The 19,454-nt window shown below is 40.8% G+C and overlaps 2 protein-coding genes across 3 annotated transcripts in view; one reads left to right on the top strand and one right to left on the bottom strand.

Annotated features, from left to right (window-relative positions):
• Positions 1-5,438, top strand: part of LOC306890647 (transcription initiation factor TFIID subunit 4) — a gene marked incomplete at its 5' end in the record, with an annotated part of 32,586 nt that extends 27,148 nt beyond the window's left edge. The window contains one exon of the mRNA XM_079450512.1: positions 3,852-5,438. Within this exon, the coding sequence (XP_079306638.1) occupies positions 3,852-4,025 (174 nt within the window). The 3' untranslated portion in view covers positions 4,026-5,438. The remainder of the gene's footprint in view (positions 1-3,851) is intronic.
• Positions 5,439-5,696: 258 nt separating this feature from the next.
• kctd15a (potassium channel tetramerization domain containing 15a) lies at positions 5,697-18,057 on the bottom strand. 2 transcript variants are annotated; one of them, XM_079449777.1, is made up of 5 exons: positions 17,876-18,057; positions 16,229-16,404; positions 15,046-15,190; positions 11,533-11,838; positions 5,697-8,030 (listed from the first exon to the last, which is right to left on the bottom strand). In XM_079449777.1, exons 1-5 carry the CDS (start codon positions 17,885-17,887, stop codon positions 7,872-7,874), a joined length of 798 nt encoding a protein of 265 aa, XP_079305903.1. In that variant the 5' UTR covers positions 17,888-18,057; the 3' UTR covers positions 5,697-7,871. The 2 variants fall into 2 exon arrangements, with proteins under 2 accessions (XP_079305903.1, XP_079305902.1); XM_079449776.1 differs by having other exon boundaries at positions 17,589-17,896.
• Between the last annotated feature and the right edge of the window lie 1,397 nt (positions 18,058-19,454).

The following is a 19,454-nucleotide window of genomic DNA, read 5'->3' as shown; positions in this document are numbered from 1 at the left end:
CCGCAACTGCAGTCACAAATGACAGTATATAATGGATGTGGTGTTTATTGTGAAGACAACATCATTTGGGCGAGAGTCGGAGGCGGAAATAAATACTATGAATTATCTCCAATAAATGACTCCAAACACTTAAGGCCTGTTCAGACCATGAGAGTTACTATAAAGATATGTTTAACCATTACTATTAAGTAAATGCATTAGCTAACATTAACTAATAATGTTATAAGCATGTATAAGTTAATGTTCATTAATATTATTCATGTTAGATCACAGTGCATTAACTAATGTTAACTGTTATAACTGATTTAAAAATGTTGTCGAAGTTTTGTTCATGGTTCGTACAAAGGCAATGTTATTGTAAAGTTTTAAAATTGTATTCATATTTTGAATTTACTTCTATTTTAGTTTTAATGTTGTCTAATTAAAAAAATGCTTTATAAGTTTAGTTTTAGTTTAGTTACGTTAACTAAATGAACAAATATCTTGTGATGTGTAGTAACCTTGGCTTGCACATTATAGTTTTTCATGTTAATGCATGAGCTCTTTTAATTCCCGTGCATTTTGACTGTCCGTCAATGTTTTGTTATCCTTCATCAGCTGGAAGAAAAATCGCTAAAAGTGATACTGTTCATCTGTTTTGTTATAGTTGTGGTGTGCACTCTGCTGTTCTCTTCAATTGAAACAGGTTTCAAAACTCTATAGTAAGCGTCCTTGATGTAAACAGGCCTTAACATTTTTAACATAGACTTGATGGTCCCAGAATATCATAGAGACCCTAGAGACAAGGTGTGCTCTTTGACCCGTGAGTAACCACCTGGTTATGCCATAGTTACCAACCGGAAAACCCTAGCAACTGCCTAGCAATTGCATCAACATAGATTTTGTATTTATTTTAGTTGTGTCTGTAGTTAATTATGTGGTAAGGTAATGATGGAACACCGCAAGGTCTCATATGCTTGTGTTTGGGTCTGGGCTGTAGGCCTGGATTGTATCCCAGCTCTGCCCCTCAGCTCCTTTACTTCACTGCAGGCCAAGGAACTGCAGCTTTGCCACTATTTCACTAATTAGAAAATCCCCTTCCCTAAAGCAAGACTTTTTAATTATGTGTAGCGTCAACTACTTTACAGATTAAATCCATGCTTATTACACATCCAACCACAAACCAGGACCGTGTCTTAAATGAGACGTAAAAATGGCCGTGGTCATACACATCCAGTTTTGCAATCATCTGGGTTAGATGGTCCTGGATCAGGGTGAAAGGCTGTCGTCAAAAAGACCGGATAGCATAGGGTTAAAGTGAAGCGGAGCAGGGTTGCATGGCCTTGGGCAGCAGTTCTGCAGAGACTGGGCTGTGTTCGTGCACAGGCAAGGCGAGTCATTTCCCCAAACGCTGCAGACACACAGCACCCCCAGGCTTTCTGTAACCTTTGGATGGCCAGAAGTGCTCGCAGTCGTTCTGAGAAATAAGGTGGAGCGATGTTTTTACCCGTGTGTGTTTTTCTTCTCTTTTCTGGAGCTTATATGGTTTTCAGGTTGCGAGTTTAGGTCACTTTGAGTTGAGAGACTTGATACCTTCTCAGTCATAGGGTACGGTTTTAAAAAAAACCTGTTCTTCTCCGGGTTGGCGTTTAGCCTTACATGCACGCAAACGCGAGTTTTTAAGTTGTTAAGAGCTTGGCATTTGGTTGAAGGATACGTTTTATGCCGTTCTGCTCGATTCGTCACTTTCAGAAAGCTACACGTTTAAGCTGCCTCATCTCTTCAGGGTTTGGAGTCAGTTCCTCTGGAGGTGTTTGCTGTCCTACACACGCTCGACACGCACAAACACAACTCAAGGGTTTACAACCGATTTTAACCCTAATGACACTGAAAAAGATAGCTTGTTCACCCTACACATTCCACTCCACGGTTAATGTGGTTTTAAAAAAAATACATCTCAGTCGCTGCCCGGGGCACGTCAATGCTCACATCTGTAATATATTCATCCATATCTTTACACATTTATGGAGGCTTAACAAGCTCCATCTCTAACGCACCACTAGCGTAGTGGCAAAACGCCCCGAGCGTGTTCACCCACACATGCTAGCTGCGAACACACAGTCTTTCTGTACTGCGAGTTGTGCAAGTAGAACCGTCTCTTACTGAATGCTGGAGTTTAGATGAATACATATTGGGTTTTTATTTTTGATAGTGAATAAATGGATTTTATTGATAGTGATTATTCATTTGAAGTAACCGAATGTAGTGGGTATGTTTTTTACAGACATATTCATAAGCGTTTGATTAGTATTTTGTGTGTCGAGCATTGCGTGGAATTGAGTCAGATGCTGAAATCCATCATTAGGGTTTTTTTTGCATCTTCCCCTCCTGACATACACATAGGCCTGTAATGATGCTTAGCACTGATTTCAAGTTTTTTAAGATGGGGATAGCTCACCCAAAATCCAACTTCTATCGTTTATTCCCCCTTGTGTCATTCAAGACCTGTATCTTATCGTTTCTTCTGTGGAACACAAGAGAAGATATTTTGCGGTTTTGTGTCCATTGAATAGAAGTCAATAGAGGTCAGTGTTGTTTAGCTACCAACGTTCTTCAAAATATCTTCTTTTGCGCTCTGCAAAGGAAAGAAAGTCGTACAGGCTTGAAATGACACGAGGGTTAAGAAATGATGAAAAACCTTACTCGCTCTTAACTTCCTGGAATGATGTGTACTGGGTGTGGTTAAGTATGAAAATTCTGCCATTAATCTCTGATTTTGGTTTAGGATTTCATACCTGCCCTGTAAGTATTACAAACAATTTATAAATAATGATCTGACATTACCGGCGTAGACGTTCGTGCAAGACTGCACACCGTCCTGCCCGCGTAAACATGCCATTGTGTAGTCTGCCAGCCCTGGGTGTGTATGAGACTTTGCGAATCATCCAGGGTGTGTAAGGACGTGCAGGAGGGCGATATGTAGAGCCCACAAAGCTGCAGGTTATTTCTGTAGGGCGTGGTGCGCGTTTAGCGGCCCGAGGGCGTCGGCGCCTTCCTGCGTATAGTTAGTATTCAGAGAAGGCCGTAGACCTCACCTCATTCTGGCCGTGTGATGTTATGCTGTAGACCCCTGCGCGGCTGATGAATATGAAACACATGGTGTTTCTTCCCCCTGTGTCTGCACTCCTATAAATTGGATGTAAGGTCTTCACCCCCGAGGTGGAGTGTGTATCTTTATGCACCCATCCGATGGCTGCTCGGGAGTTGGATGTGGGATACTGTATATAAGAAGGGATTTATTTTAATGGCCGCTGTCAGGAGACGTTTGTACTTTTAAATCTCGCATTCGTTTGAGGCGAGTTTGGAGATGAACTGCTTTGAGAGACTGCAGATGAGATCAAAAGTCTGGTGCTCGAGGCGTCGGGTGCGGCTCCGTGGCCTCGAGCTGAGAACAGACGATCACATGTTGTGCAGGTGTGCTGATAAACACAAAAGCACAAAGCTTGGGGATCTTTAAGGACTGGAGAAACAAAGTCACAGAAAGAATCGGAAGGCTTAGGGTTGTGTTTGCCGAAGAACTCATTGAATTAGGTGTTTTTTTTCTTTTGCTTGTTTAAATGGGCACAATCTTAGCTAATGTGGCCTTTGAAAAGTTTGTACTTTTGAATAGACCTGCGTAAATAATAAGTATACATTAAAAACTTTAAAAAGACTAAAGACTTTGTCCAGTCAGAATTGTACCATTTTATTAAACAAATGTAGATTCGCAACTGAAATCTTGGCAAGCCCACCACATTTATCAAACTGCATGTCAGAATTGTTATTAAACAACAACCGCGCTGCTAACACATTCTTTCATTACTCCCTCTCAGGTTCCTGCTGGTTCCTCTGGATCGGCTGCCGGCTCTACCTCATCTTCCTCCTCGTCAGTCCGGCAGACCCGTCAGCGCATCACCCGGGTTAACCTCAGGGACTTGATCTTCTGCTTGGAGCAGGAGCGAACCACAGCCAGATCCATGCTGCTCTACAAGGCCCTCCTGAAGTAGCACCGAGCCAGTGCAGATGTGCTACGAATGAGATGGATGAGTTCATCCGTGCAGACGGTACCCCCACCTGCTCTCCGCCCCGAATATGCTCAAGTCTTCCTCTCCCCCACGTTCATCTCCAGTCGGTGCCTTCGGACTCACCTGTGGCATGAACTCTATGATCAGAGACTGTTGGAGTTGCTGTAAATTTTCCGTGCGTCGGTATTCTGGAGATGAGAAAAGCCGTTCAGATGTTTTTCGCCCCCCTCCCCCCTTTGGATCACCTTTTAATGGTTTTATTTCCCCTTTGTTTTGGAGTAATGAGCCATCGTTTTGAGCAGCGTCAATCTTTTTATTCATTAACTTGAACTCGGATTGCTTTTACGTTTCATGATAGAGATTTCGAGGTTCGTTTTATATAAGTAGCGGCTGGACTTGAAACGCATTTTTAACTGAAGCCTCACTCGCAATATAGACACTGGAAATGTAAATGCAAGTTCCTGGTTTTAGAGGTCTACCGAGTATTTTAGTAACTTATAAGTAGTGTATCTTCAAATCATGCTTTGAGGGAACGTGTGAATGTTATTGTTATTTTGTTACTGATTATGCAAAATGAAGAAATTCTGTGTTGTAAAACACTGACTGTCTTTTCATCCTATTGGATGGGCTTTTGAAATTCAGTGACAGTTTTGTCTCGCACACTCAGTGTGGGCTTACAGGTTTGTATGGTTTCACTAGTGTTTCTGGGTTAAGCATACTGTGAAATGGTGCCTTACGCGGCCCTCCTGGGGCACCATTGTTTTTAATCACATGAACGGCATGGAATTATCGAATATGCCTCGATTGAACGACAGCTTTGGAGCAGGATCTCTGGTTAACTTATTTGTGGAGAAACGGCAGGATGAATTTGACAAAAATCACATTGAAAATAGGGTAGGTTTGACTGACTGCAGTAATGTTTTACAATACTAATGTTGCTTTTTTCAAAACATTTTGTGTTCGAAATTCATGTTCATTTGTAAATTGTCAGTATCTGTCACTGGGCATTATTTCATGTCTCGTATACCGAATATTTGCATAGTGCCCTTTATGACATGCAGGAGGCGTGGAAGAGATGCTTCTTTACATTTTTTGGTGTTTCATAGATTGCGTTTGTTGGAGACCATAAACTTCATGTCGTGTGCAATGATTCCTTAGATATCCGAGGCAAAAATATTTCCATCTTGTTTTAATTCATATTGTTTGTGCTGATGTTTGGACAAACAGTATTGTTGATCAAGGGATTGTCTTTTGTCTAAAAAAGCATATCTATTAGAACTTCTATTTTTGCTAAATTTAACACGTTTTTGAATGTTTGGTTGGTTTGAAAAAAGTGCTCATCTCTATTAAATTTGTACTTTTGTAAAAGAATAAAGTTCCTAATTATATATTCGTCATGAGTTTCTCTTTGGTTTGGTGTACAATAATGTGAGCATGAAATTTGTGAAGAAATGTTCTCTTTCTACTCGATTCTGGGTTCATGGGTGCACATGCATTTTTTTTTTGTTTTTGTCATCTAAATGTAGTAATTGCTCCGCCTCAAAAATGACAGTCTCCGCCTCCACAGGCTGTTGTTTCCTGTTAACTAAAGACCACTTAGCTAATTTTAAATGAATAAAACTGCTATTCCAACATATTAAACTTCATTCGTTCAGTGGTTTAAAATAGGGAAGAAATCCAACAATTTATTAAAAGTTTATCAACACCAATTACAAAAAGAATGTGACAATTCAAATAAACACATGCCTGACATACCACTTTGATTTATATCGATAATAATCCATTACAAAAAAATGTTTATTTAAATAATATACATTTGGACCGTACTGCAATATACATTTTGACACAACATCCATTAGCGCAGTAATTAAATTAAGATTTATGTAATGGCTGACCTGATTCCCTCTCTGCATCGGAGACAGCGACCTATTTCGCAGTTGGCCTTAAATAGATACTTCACCCCAAAAAAGGAAAGTTTTGCCATCAATAACAAGTTGTTCCAAACCTGAATACATTTCTTTGTTCTGCCGAACAAACAAAGATTTGGGCAAAAATGTTAGCAATTTTCAGTTCTGAGACCATTAACATGGTAGTCAAAGATGCCCCAGAACTGTTTGTTTTCCTAAATTCGTCAAAATATTTTCTTTTGTGTTTAACAGAACAAAAAATATATAGAATATTTGTTTATATTATGGGAGTCAATGGTGTCCGAGAAATCTCAGTTGCTAACATTCATCGAATATCTTTGCGTTCAACAGAACAAATACATTTAAACAGGTTTTGAACAACTTGAGGGTCAGTAAATGTTGACAGCATTTTAATTTGGGGTGAACTATCCCTTTAAGGGTTGATTGTTTTATAATCTTGTCTCTGAAATCAACTTCCTCTGCACCGCAATGAGATGCATTCTGGGGAATTGCGAAGCTGCCGTGAGCCATTATGTACAACGTGTGGCAGATCAAGAATAGAAATGTGAATTAGATGGCATAAAAAGATGCTGCCTGGTTAAAACAACACACGCAATTAAACGTTTTGAAATGTTGAGGCAGTGGTCTTAAAAACATCCTATTAAAGATCTCATTTTACAACAAAACGCATTTCAGTCTGTTTACCAGCTCTCGAATTAACCTTTCAAGCCCGTTCACTAGCTATGTTCTCTCCGCATCTCTGATAGGGGGAGCGTGAGTAAAAGGGATTGTGGGAAAGTGACCTGCCTTCTCTCTGACCCATAACCCATCAGTCTCTAACATCTCTGAGCTTAGACTCACAGCAATCCTCCAGTTCTCTTCAGACGGTCGGAGCAGCGCCTCCTGATATACAGTGCAAAGAGCCCCGGAGCATTGCATTCATTAGCCGTCTCAGTAATCTCATTTTCCTCCGTCCAAAAAGCTGCCTTCAAACAAAATGTTGTTTTGGATGCAAAGGGCATTGATATCTACAAGAGATCTTAGCCTAACGTTTTCAACGGCTATTTGAGCAATCACATATAATGAATGTTGGGAAGTCGTATGTTGCTATGTGCAAGAATAAACAACCGTTTTGGTACGTTCAGAGCTTTTTTTTCAAGACGAAGAAAACAGGCTCCCTGCAGAAAGAGCAAATGTTGTTTCATGTACTATCGGGTAGTGGATTTAGCGATGCCATCAGAAAAGCTCTCGCAAATGAGTCCAGGTTCCCCTTCGGACATGCTTGAACAAAAAACCTCCCTGCCCGGCTCTGAATGCATTAACAAGGCTGTCTGCTTTAGCCGCGTAGCCTCTAGTCAAAGCATCGACAGAGCCAGAACAGAGACGCTCCACAACCGAATGACTTCTGAGAACTGTGCACCAATCCTTCATGTAGCGAAACAACGGCAATAAACCTGTAGGTCATAAAAGATCTGATTTACATAGATGAGACTGGAAAATGAGAACATTAGATATCAAGATTAAAAATGGATCTTGAGCACAGGACAGACTTTGTATTTCGTGCAGTTAATTTCGCCCGTGAGGTCGGATGTCTGACTGCTTCATTTGGAAGCGTTCTAGTTATATGGGTTGCACACATGTGCTGGCAAAATTACCTCACGTTTGTCAACTACGCCAAAATGTGCGATGTAGAAATTTAGACTGGCATGACAAATATTCAACTCAAGTGGCTGAAATCCTCGCCTTCTTTAAGAAGAAGGCCGTCATTGAAATGAATCCATTATTCGTATATTTACTAACATTTCAGTCTTAAGTTCAGGAGTCACGTGGAAGACTCGCAAATGAATGTCTCGTATTTGTCCGTTGGTGTGTTTTTTCTTCAAAAGCAGATTGAGGTGTTCGTGGTTGGTGTAAGAGCCGGCTAGTCTAGAGGCTCCTGTTTTATCCTGATGGGCGTGTGGCTGCTTTGACACCGTCTGTCCTCTCGACTCAGGATGTATTCGCTGAACTGAGAGGAGTCCACGCCCCCGCCGCATGACCCCACCATGCTGAACCCTTTTTGCAAGAGCCTTTCCAGGACCTAGGAGAAACCAGGGAAAATGTAAGGGTCATTTGACAAATTGTCTTCAAAAAATAATTTAACAATGATGTTAACTTGTAAAACTGAACACAATTGCACACAAAAGGTTTGTATTCATAATAACGATTCCTTTTTTACTTTTATAGAAGCAAATTTGTACATTTATTAAAAAAATGTTTTAATTCATTTGAAAAAAAATTGAAGTCAGGAAACTGTCATGCATCCATCCCTTTCTTGGAGTTTCATGATCTTGAGTTTTGAGGCGTGTAATGTCAAAAACTGCACAACTGTTAGCCGTGTAATCTTTCCGAAGGCATGAAATATACACCAACATATTGCTGCTGTCCTTTTGAAACCTTATTATATATTGCCATAAATCATTATTATCAGTCACTCTTTATATTCGTCACTTGGTTTTGCAAAAAGTAAACCAATAAGAAGTATTTGAAAGCGCTGTTCATTTTAACAACACAGTATGTAATCATTTAAAATACAGTACAATGTTTTTTCCATTTTCTGACAAACTTGATTTTGAGATACAAGCTTTCGGAAGGACAGAGACAATATATAAAACGTACTCGCCCTTTCTTGTGCAAAAATGAATACCATTTTAAATCATTTGTCTTTTTCCACACAATTGAAGTCCATGTGAATCAAGTTATGAAGTTATAAAACGTCGCTGTCCTTCCGACATCTTGAATGTCCCAATTCCCTGTTTTTCAAGAAATGGAAAAACTTTCTTTCTTAAACTACTAAATACTATGTTGTCAAAGTTGAAGAGCACTTTTTATTACTTTCTATTGGTAAGATATTTGCCAAACCCAGTGACACATCAATGGTGACTAATAATAATGATTTATGGCAAAATTACTTGTGTAAAAAGACCATTTAATTCTACATAAAACCCATCAAACTTTCACCAAACGACCCTTTCTGAATTTCCAGCGTGAGTTTTTGGAGTAAACTCCTATTTATGCCTCTCTATCAGCACTTCACATAGTTGCATCAAGACGCATTTAAAATTTGCAATATCAGTAACAGCGCTATCAACAACTTCACGCTTCCATTACCCTCAGAGCCTTCTCACTCCAGACCATCCACACGGGATCAGAAGAAGCGAGCAGACATCCCCTGGGCTGTTTACAGGGGTTTGATGAAGAGTCAAATGAGAATAGGCTCCCCTACTGACAGTGCCGCACTGAAGACGACCGGGTCTTTCATTACAAACCCATACGTCCCATCTCGGCTACTGTCAGAGATCCCTCACCGAGAGCTGTCCGCTGTCGCTGTCATTCCCTCCACAGCCAACCAAAAGCAAACGAAACGTTTTATCTGCCCGCGCGCTTGTAGATTTTTTTGAAATTCAATACATGCTGCCTCTAGTATTCAGTAACTCCTGCACTTCTTTCAAGTGTGCTTCACATGAAAATGAAAGTTCTGGCTCGGGGCTACTGAGCCAGATAAAGGTCCCTCCGCAAAAAAAATGAAGAAGGAATCTGTGCACAGGGCCTGAGAAAAAATGTCCACCCTTATCCTCACTTTGGAAGTGGATACTGCGGAGAAACTTGAAGAGGAAATGAGCACTTCTTACGAAATACACGGATAAGGTATGAAAGACTTCGAAGGGTTTATTTGAGGACCCACCGTGCACAGAGACTTCGTAAAAAACGGCTGCTATAGGTATTAAGGGCCCGAGTTGCATCAGAGTTACAGAAACGAATAATAAAGCACGAATCGACTTTGAAGTTTCTTTTCGTTAAATTTTTAAGGTTTTCTGTAAGATTCAAACGTTTGTGGTCACTTCATACCAAAGATTACAGGGATATTCTGAGTTTTTAAGTAAAAAACATGAATTTTGCACTTACAATGAAGATCCAAGAGGCAAACGTTCCATAATATCCATCCATGCATTTTTATTTGCGTTTAATCAAATAAATTTTTAATGTAGGGAACATAAAACCATATAAGACGTCAGGAGCTTTCCAAATATTCATGCATTGATATCTAAAGGCTTGTGATTTTGCCATTACACTCAGTTCTCTGATGGTTGCATCACTTTTAAATTTCTTACAGTAAACGGCTACAATTTCTCCTCAAAAAACTCTGTCTCTCTCGCTCTGCGTTCATATATGTCTCTCGTCCATTGTCATTTCTCTCTGATATGCTCATATTTCGTAGGTGGGTTTGCGAGAACAACTGAGACGTGCGACAGACGACGTTGAAAACTCCGCCCGCGTCTATTGGCTGCTAGCGTGCGCGAAAGCGCGAGCGTTATGACACACGCTAATTAGTTATAGCGTAAGTCAATTAGGCGTGTGTAAAAAGTAGCGTAAACCAGTTTAGGTTGTTCAAAGAAACCAAAGTACAGTATTAAAAATGTAGCATGTGTGTTTAAAACGCTGCGGGCGCCGAAATGTTGGAGCACTTTTTCAACCGGGGAGATTTGTCTTAAGGATGAGCTACAAATAAATTATGCATATAATTTCCCTCTCTTCTCCTCTGGTTTTCATGACTGTATTTTCCTACATTAGCATTGCCTCTAGGATTCAAAGTACTGGACGTTATAGCATCTCCATATATGTGTGTATACCAGTAGGCGTGATTGTACGCTTGTGCGATACACGTGTTGCGGCACCTTATAAAAGAGCCGAAACGTGAAGTAAGTGAGAACATCTCGAGGGGTAACTTCACCTCTGCATCTGTGGAGCCACACCTTCATCCACACCTGTCTGCTACACCTCTTTCCCTCATATCTCTTCTTGTTGCCATGCAGCATTTAAGCTGCCTCCAAGACACGTCGGTACCGCACGCAAAATATCTTACCCCTCAAAACCAAGCAAAGTAGCCTACTTTTAAAGTTTGTCTGTAATGTTTGACCCTACGGCTTCTACATACAGTAGCCTTTGACACAACTGACCTTTCTGACTTCTTAGTTTATTTTGGAGCTTTTGGACACGATGAGGTAAAAACGTTGGTGATGTTGCAAGCCAGATTCGAACCTGTGTTTCCCACTTAAACGTTTGTCATGAACCTTATTAAATACTTAAATCTTGTTTAACGATATAAACAAAAGTAAAATCTGACAGATAGCAAAGATAACTGTTTTAATGTTAAATCAACGTTAAGAATAACATTCATTCAACATGAAATCAATTCTTGTTGTTATATTCACAGTTTTTGGTCCATTTTTCACCAAGAAATAAATAAAAAGTTTTTATAACTTTTAAATAACAGTTAAAAGGCTTTTTTGACCGTGATGTTTTTACATTGTTACATTTTACATTTAAAAAAATGATGATGTAATATTTACAGTTTGTTTTCTAAATTTGTCCGTCACACCATAAGACACACATACGATTTATTCACCAAGTGTATTTCAGATACACTTAAAAAGTGTAATATTCTCAAAATTATGTTTGATTCTTTTTACGTTTTCGTCCCCGCCTAAAGCACTTTCACATTATTATTAGCATCATTAGCATTAGCCATCGCAATGCTGTACCTGCACAGAGTTGAGCCTGCAGTAGCCATTCAGCGGAAACCGAATGACATGGGTTGGGTCCTGGTTCCAGCCGGCGTTGACGGAATTACACATGACGTCCCCTGTCTCTGGGAAAATCTCTTCGATGAGGGCCTTGTCCCCACTGATGGCAATCCTCTCGCCCAGGTCAGGGGTCACCCGCACCACCAGGCATTCACAGGGTTGAGCCGTCCGCCGGTGCTCCCGGTCCTGTTTCCAGCGCTCCAGCTCTTTAATCATAGGCGTCAGCTGGTAATACCGAGCTTCCTCGTACAGCAGCTGGAACTCCTGCAGGAACAACACATGGATGTTAAAGCGTTCACAGAGAGAGGTTTGAGAGCGATATGAGGGCGAGTGATTTTTGGGAACTATTATTTTAATGCAACAGAAGATACAAAGGATTATAAACACATAGAGGTACACATTAAACCAATGTCATAAATCGGTTCTTGTGTTTCAAAGAACATGTCACACGGAGTGGTTCTGCCCATCTGACCCATCTTTAGACAGGATCAGTGCAGGGGATTGGGGGAGGTACAGACCTGATGGCTCTTTCCTCAAACACTGTGGTCGGACAGCACAGATTGTCTGCGTGTGCCCGAGGCTTGATTTACCCTACAGCACATTTACCCCAGTTACACTTGCCTTTTATTCACTACTAAAGCAGATGGCAATGTGCCTCAGTCCTGCAATTACAACCCCCCCCTCCCAAAAAACTCAAATATCTCTATATAGTGCCACCTGAAAAATCTTCAGGAAAATGAAAAACAAAGATAACAGTATTTTATGGCCAATATTTGGATTCCAATTTTTTACATGTGTTGAAAACTTCAAATGAATCAATTATTTAAAATAATCTTTAATGTTTTCTATTCAAATAAGTATTTGTCTGGAACTTTTGTTAATAGGATAGATAACTCAATTTTGCGTCGTGCCACAACGCCTTAGCTGTTATAAAATGCACTGTAACCCACTGCTTCTTGGGGCTTATTGCTTTAATATGCAACACAAAGAAGATATTTTAATGTCTTAGTTGTTTAGTGTCCGTACAATGGAAGTCGGGTCAATGTTGTTTGATTAATAACATTCTTCAAAATATCTTCTTTTGCGTTGTGCAGAAGAAAGAAAGTCATGGACTGGCCAAGCATGACTCCAGACATAACCCGATAGAACATCCTCAAACATAAGGTGGAGGAAGGCAAGTTCTCTAAAATCCACCAGCTCCGTGATGTCGTGGAAGAGGACTCCGGTGGAAACCTGTGAAACTGGGTGAACTAAATATGCCCAAGAGGGTTAAGGCAGTGCTGAAAAATAATGGTGGCCACACAAAATATTGACACTTTGGGCCCAATTTGGACATTTTCGCTTAGGGGTTGTACTCGCTTTTGTTGCCGGCGGTTTAGACATTAATGGCTGTGTGTTGAGTTATTTTAAGGGGACAGCAAATTGACACTGTTATACAAGCTGTACACTCACTACTTTACATTGTAGCAAAGTGTAATTTCTTCAGTGTTGTCACATGAAAAGATATAATAAAGATTCACTCAAAGGTGAGGGGTAAACTCACTTCTGTGAGATACTGTATATGCTGTATATATATATATATATATATATTAAATACTAAGTAACAAATTACAAAAACAACTCACTGTTGGGTTATTTTTACCTCTTTATTTGAAATATCTGGAGTTTTTTTGGTCACTTTAACCCCAGGCCCCTGTTCATTTGTGCCCTTGTGTTATCATATATGGTACAGTAAGCAAGGACTTGCTTCACTCTTCCAATATTACAAGAATAGTTTTGAATAAAAATGAATTATTCCAAATATTCGCATGAACAAATGAAAACCCATTTTAGCTCATAATGCTAACGCACTGTCGTTCACTTCGAGCCTGGTGGCCATGTGAGATACGACCGTCATCTTCCTCAGGTTCTTCGTACCCGCCCTGTAAACCTACTCATTCCACTGCAGGCTACACCAGAAACAATAGCACCGACCATCCCAGACACAACGCTCCTTTTAAAATTACCACAAGAAAAGGAGTTGTTTTCTTACCCGCACCCCTCCCTCTGCCTCTCTTCTTTCTCTCGCTCTTTTTCCCTCTCTCTTCCTTTCTTAAGCACATACTGGTGCTGACAACATGGATACGGAGACTTTGGGCCTTCGGGCTCTTGCTAATTCAAAGAAAAACAAGCTCAGCTTCTTTCCCAGGTCTACAGCTAGGGCTGGGTATGTTTTAACAGAGGCTCCTTGTGTGAGTCACGTTCGGGAAAAAGAATCTAAAAGCATCGGCCCACACGAGAGAGAATTTAGTCCTCGGGTCATATCCATGTGGACAAATGGAAGTGGATGTTATATACGGTGAATATATTTCGGGAGGAAACTTTTGTAGGGGCACGAAAATGGCGTCTATTAAAGCAATATGTTGAATGTGATGTTAAGACGTAATGTAACAGACGTCTGGGAGGAGACCGATCGCACTGTATCACCTCCCACTCAGGAAGGAACTGATTTCTCATCAAGAAGAATTTGTTGCTTCACTTGGCAAATACTTCTTCGCAGATTGAAATATTTAATGCAAAACTTATCTTGGCTCACAAGTGCTCTGTTATTTCTGCTGCATAACCTTTTGAACGTGTTGGCATGTGCCAATGCACATATTGATTGGGTGATCTCACTGTATGCTGGAGTCACGACCCAGCGAGATCAGAACCCAGCTGCGGCTTCGAGGGGCCGGTTCATGTAGTCATCGCTGGTTCAGTTTTCCCGCTCACACAGGTCAGGACACGGCGAGTTTTGTTGGGCAAAGTGCATAAACGCAAGCATAATAGCAAATAATGATGTCTCTCTATTCTATTCTGTTCTGTAAATGTTTTATGTTCATCGCTCAAATCGTCTCAGGAAGGCCGGAAACAGTCAGTCCCACCCTAATTAATCCCATTGACACAAATACTTTTACCCATGTGATTGTAACTTATCCGCTGTCATTTAGAGAAATTATTCATAGCCGTGTATGTGCAAAGTCATAAATACTTGTGCTATGTTAAGTCTGATACTTCACAACTGTTAGACTTAATTTTTTATTTTATCCCAAATTCGTATTCTGTGGCTAAAACGTGCTTTCTGCTTTTTGCATCCGATCAAATCATATTAAGATATACAGTAGTAGTTAAAAGTGATGTCAGAAGGGGTTCAATAAACCATCCAAATATACAGTATGGTACAAAATATACAAAACACAGGTATTTTCTTCTTCTTATCAAAGATGCTACGTTTTAGTTTACACTCCAAGCCCAACTGTGCAACCTAAATACAACGTTTTTATAACATCTTGAAAACGCCTCGTTTTTTTGTTATTTATACAGTGTGGGTTTTCTAGACATCAAACCCCTGACCTTTGCCCCACACAATAAAACCATCATTTCCAACAAAGTCCGATGCTACAAGAAGAGCCGAATGTAAGTTTTGACCTGCTGAAGAGATATTCACTGTACCTTGAAGTCATCGGGGAGGAGAAGTTTGCTGGTTCTCAGGTAGCTCAGGATGTAACGGAATATCTCTCCGTCTCTGTCGATGAAATAGTGTTGCTTCAGGCTGTCCAAAACGATCGGTTCTGTGCCGTTGAACAGACGACTGATTCTGCGCAAACATGTAAATTAATCGTTTTTAAAATGAAGCAAATAAAGAATGATTTTCTTGAAAAATCGAAACAATTCCAAAACTTTCAGTTTTCTGAAGTCCTGAATTTGACATTTTAAATACGTTTATCTGCAAACATTTAAGTAAACCTGATTTAAGCTTACGAATGGGGTCAGTCATTTGGAATGATGTCGTATGCTATTTCTGCTCTTTGGCAAAATCTGCATTATCTTTGTAAAGATGTTCCTATTTCATTCTTTCATTCCTTTTCTGTCTTTCTTTCCTTTCTCTCATTCTGGAAAGCGATGCAAAACACTTAATAAGAAAACCAATTCCCTCTTTTGTGCCCGCGGTGGTCTTTTTCTCATATGGTCTTGCCGTTCCCCCAGTTAGAATTTCACCATATAGCTTTGGGCAATCTTAGTTTTTCATCTCAGCCTTTTTTTTCTCCGAAAAGCAATTAAAATGCTGCCTGCTTTTCGCCCTCCCCATTTTCCTCCCTCCCCTCTTCTCTGTGCTCTCTCGCTCCATATCCATTAATAAATCAGAGAGAGCAGGGCTCTCTGTTAACCTGAACAGATGTGGCAAAGCTCTCACTCTCTCCCATCTCACACACAAACACACGCATGCACAGACATCAGCTCTAACAGGTGGTGTCCCTTTTATCTCCAAACCTCGGTGGATTACGATTGTGAAGGATCTAGAAGGTAGGAACTGCACGGATCTACAAGTGGCAGTGGCACTTGACTCATAGTGAAACACAGGATGAACTCGTTTGATTTTCAACTCAGATGTCACTTTGGATAACAATAAAGACGAGTCAGCTTATAAAGATAAAACATGTCATAATGTACACTATTTCAACTTCAAATATTGTGAATACACTGTTGCATTTTGGTTTTTCTTTGGCACACATATGCAACACAAGGACATAGACCGTCCAAAAACTGTCAACAGCACTGATTTTAAGTCAACATCCATCCCAAAACAACACCCCAAAAAAGGTCAAGCATAACAAACGCGACAGGTTCCTCTTACCTCGAGTCGGGGTATTTGGTGAGGGTGGCCAGACTGCTGGTGTACATGTGCCCGCCTACGTCAATGTGGACCGGAGCGTTGGATTTAGTCAGCTGAGCCGGCAGCGGGATTCCCTGAGTCGCCAAAGGAGACACGGGGGACCGGGTCAAAGAGAGCCGAGACATACTCCTTCCCTCCTGTACAAACAGCAAAGCATCAAATAAAGACCCTCTCCCCCTACAATCTCCGCGATCCGAGGTGCGCTTCTGGCCTGCGAGCGCGCACGGGATCACTTCTACATCTTCTCTTCAATTGCTTTTTTACCTTACGAATTAGCACCGCGACTCTAATTAAGAACATTTGCTGGGGTTTTTTAGCCCTCCTTTTAACATAGAACCGGAGGGAAGAAACAGAGTGATGCTTATTAGCGAACACGAAAGAAAGAGAGGGAGGGGTGGTGTGGTGTGGTGTGGTAGATGCTATACTGTAGGTGTCTACCTAGAGGGAACGAAGAGAAGAGTGTAAACTCCTAATTAAAGATAGTGGACACCTCATCGCCTACAGCTTGAAAAGTTTCTAAGAGCAAATGAATCAACATTTTGAGATGAATAGATATTTGAAAAAGACAAAACAAGACGTAACTTTAAGCCCATACAAGCCAAAAATGTCATTTCAAATGATAATGTCGCAAATGATGGCACGTTAGATATGAGAAAGTTACCATAGTAACCAAATGCAATAAATAAATAACCAATAAGACAAAGCAGATTTGACCTTTGTTTAAAGTAGAGAACAATTCCACCTAAGCAGATGGTTAAAGTCCCATTTCCTCAGGCGCAACGCCTAAAGCAATGTGCCCATTAGTTTACATCAGGGGTTCGCAGCGTGTTTATGTAAACAAAGCTATAGCTTTGTATACCAAATGTTCTTAAATTTCCATATTTTAGCCAGAGTTGCATTTTCACATATGTCACCTGAAAACGATCACATAAAGCCTACTCAAATAAGCGCAATTCATCCATCACCAAATATTGAGCAAAATCAATAGAATAATACTCTCATGGTATTTAAAAAGCAGCCCGTGTTCGTCCTAACGCAACGTTAAGAATCAGATATCGTCCAAAAAGAGCACATCAAAGTCAGAAGAGTTGAATATACAGTTTGCTACGGTAAAACCGCGCCGAGTGCCGGGAATTCAGGCGTAAAATAAGCTCACAGCCGCACTTCCTGTACGCACAGGGCGACGCTCTGACCTCTCTCGTTTTATACCCGAAGCAGCCCTCCCTGATCTAAAACGGCACAGCACGACACGTTGACAACGAACGCAAAGATATACCCCACCAGAGAAAAAAAGTCGGAAATCGAATAGAAACCACCGTACCGTTTCAAACATTTTAGGATGTCCGAACGCAACGTGATGAGAGTCTCCGTGGAAGGTTGCTTGTCCTTTAGAAACAAGTTTTCGCCCCCCAAAAAACACTCCAAGATCCCTCCGTACAGAATCCAAAAGGGTTCGTGAATCCAGCGAAATCTAAAAGACGCGCTACACGGGTCCCCGTGGCGTTAAAACTCGCTTGAAGCACCGAGGTGTCGGTGCGAGACCGCAGACTGCTATAGACGCTTTCCACAAAAGCTACACGGGGGAGTCAGTCAAGGCTGCGTCCTTACCTTCGAAGACATCGCTGTAAATGTATCTTCAGCCCTCTTTAAAACATGAGATCGATCGCGGCGTGTCGTCCCCTCCTGCCTCTTTTTTTGTTGAAGCGTGAGAGAGTGCGTTGAAGGCACAGCGTCCCAGCCCGAATAACAGAGGACAGACGAACAAGAATTCTTGCTCAAGGCTCTCCAAACGCCCCGGGGCAGGATTAGGCTACAATTAGCTCAACCCTGCCTGAGCCGGGGCGAGTTACAAGAACAACATTTGATCTTGCCCTTCATATTTGGAAGTATAAGTATATGTGTGTTTAATCGTATCGAATTGATCTAGTTTGACACGAACAAAGATACGCGTGAAAGGATAACGGTCTGCCGGGTCACCTGTGCGCTCCGCCGTGCCTTTGGTTAACCTTCAGAGGAGCGCAAAAGATAACAACAACCTTTCTGCTTGAAAACAGACTTTTAGGCAACACGCACTTCTTGACGCTTTATTTTCCTCTGGGGTCTCGCGCGTTATGGTAGACTTTTTGTATGGCGGGCTTGAACGAATTTATCTTTTCAATTTGGTTTAGTTTTTTGCTCACCGGTGTCTCGTAATGCTATTCTGCTTGCCGTGGAAACTAAATGGCGTATATCGATATGCATTGTGCGAAAGGCGCCCACACAATTCGCCTCGAGCCAAACGCGCCATTTCTATTTTTGCGGGCGGCTAGATAGAGACGTCTGTCTTCATGGCGCACGGCTTCAGGTAGGAGACCTTTGATATTTGACAGTTTTAGATTTTTCGCGTTGCTCCCCTTCGCCTGTAAATGTCCTGTACCTTGACATCTGGCGCCAACCAGTGACCGAACTGAATTTCCATGGCAAATAACAGGCAAATGAGATACGCCTAAATGTGTTTTTTTTATAAACAAACAAATAATAGCACAGTATAATTTATTTCAGCTTTTCGTTGTTTTAAATGATGGAAACCTCAGTTTCGTCACAAATCACACAATACTTTTTGGCATATGGATGATCACCCAGAACATAATCTGTCGTGCGCACGTTCTCGAGCAACGCAGCAAAGCAAATCTATTTGTACATAGGAATATGTTGCAAACTATTTGAACTTAACAACTCATTTTTTTCTTCCCCTTGGCTGACATTAGTTTCCCACATCAGAGGAACAGCAGGAAGACGAGATATTTTTGTTCAATTAAAGAAACAAGCCCGGAGTTAGTTCAATTACTCGACGCTGGAGGAAGATGTAAATTTAAAAGATTTAAATAGCTTAGACTGTTGCCTCGAGCGTCTGCACTAAATTTCCTTAATTTACAGGGGTCGTGAAAGAGAGACGAGCGGAGAAATGGTTATCCCAATGATGTGCATCATGTCAACAACCTATGTCTGAGAGTAACATTTACTAACTCTGGTTGTGCAAGTTTAATGAAACAGCCTGAAACACATGCTCAAATTAAAACCAAACTTCGATCAAAATAAATATAATATGATTCATTTAGTACCAGAAAAAATCAAAATGAAACCATTATGTGTGTATTATACGTATTATACGTTTGGAGACCTGAGAAAGGTTTGGGCCGAAAGACAC

The sequence above is a fragment of the Barbatula barbatula genome (assembly GCF_947034865.1).
Source record: "Barbatula barbatula genome assembly, chromosome: 25".
NCBI lineage: Eukaryota > Metazoa > Chordata > Actinopteri > Cypriniformes > Nemacheilidae > Barbatula > Barbatula barbatula.
Note: the sequence above shows the minus strand (reverse complement) of the source record. Positions and strands in the feature narration are given on the sequence as shown.

Coding starts and splice junctions, on each gene's coding strand:
- kctd15a (XM_079449777.1), bottom strand. Junction 11,839..15,045: donor TCCTCCCCGATGACTTCAAG/GTACAGTGAATA, acceptor TTGTTCCTGCAG/GAGTTCCAGCTGCTGTACGA. Junction 8,031..11,532: donor GCAGGCTCAACTCTGTGCAG/GTACAGCATTGC, acceptor GGTTTCTCCTAG/GTCCTGGAAAGGCTCTTGCA.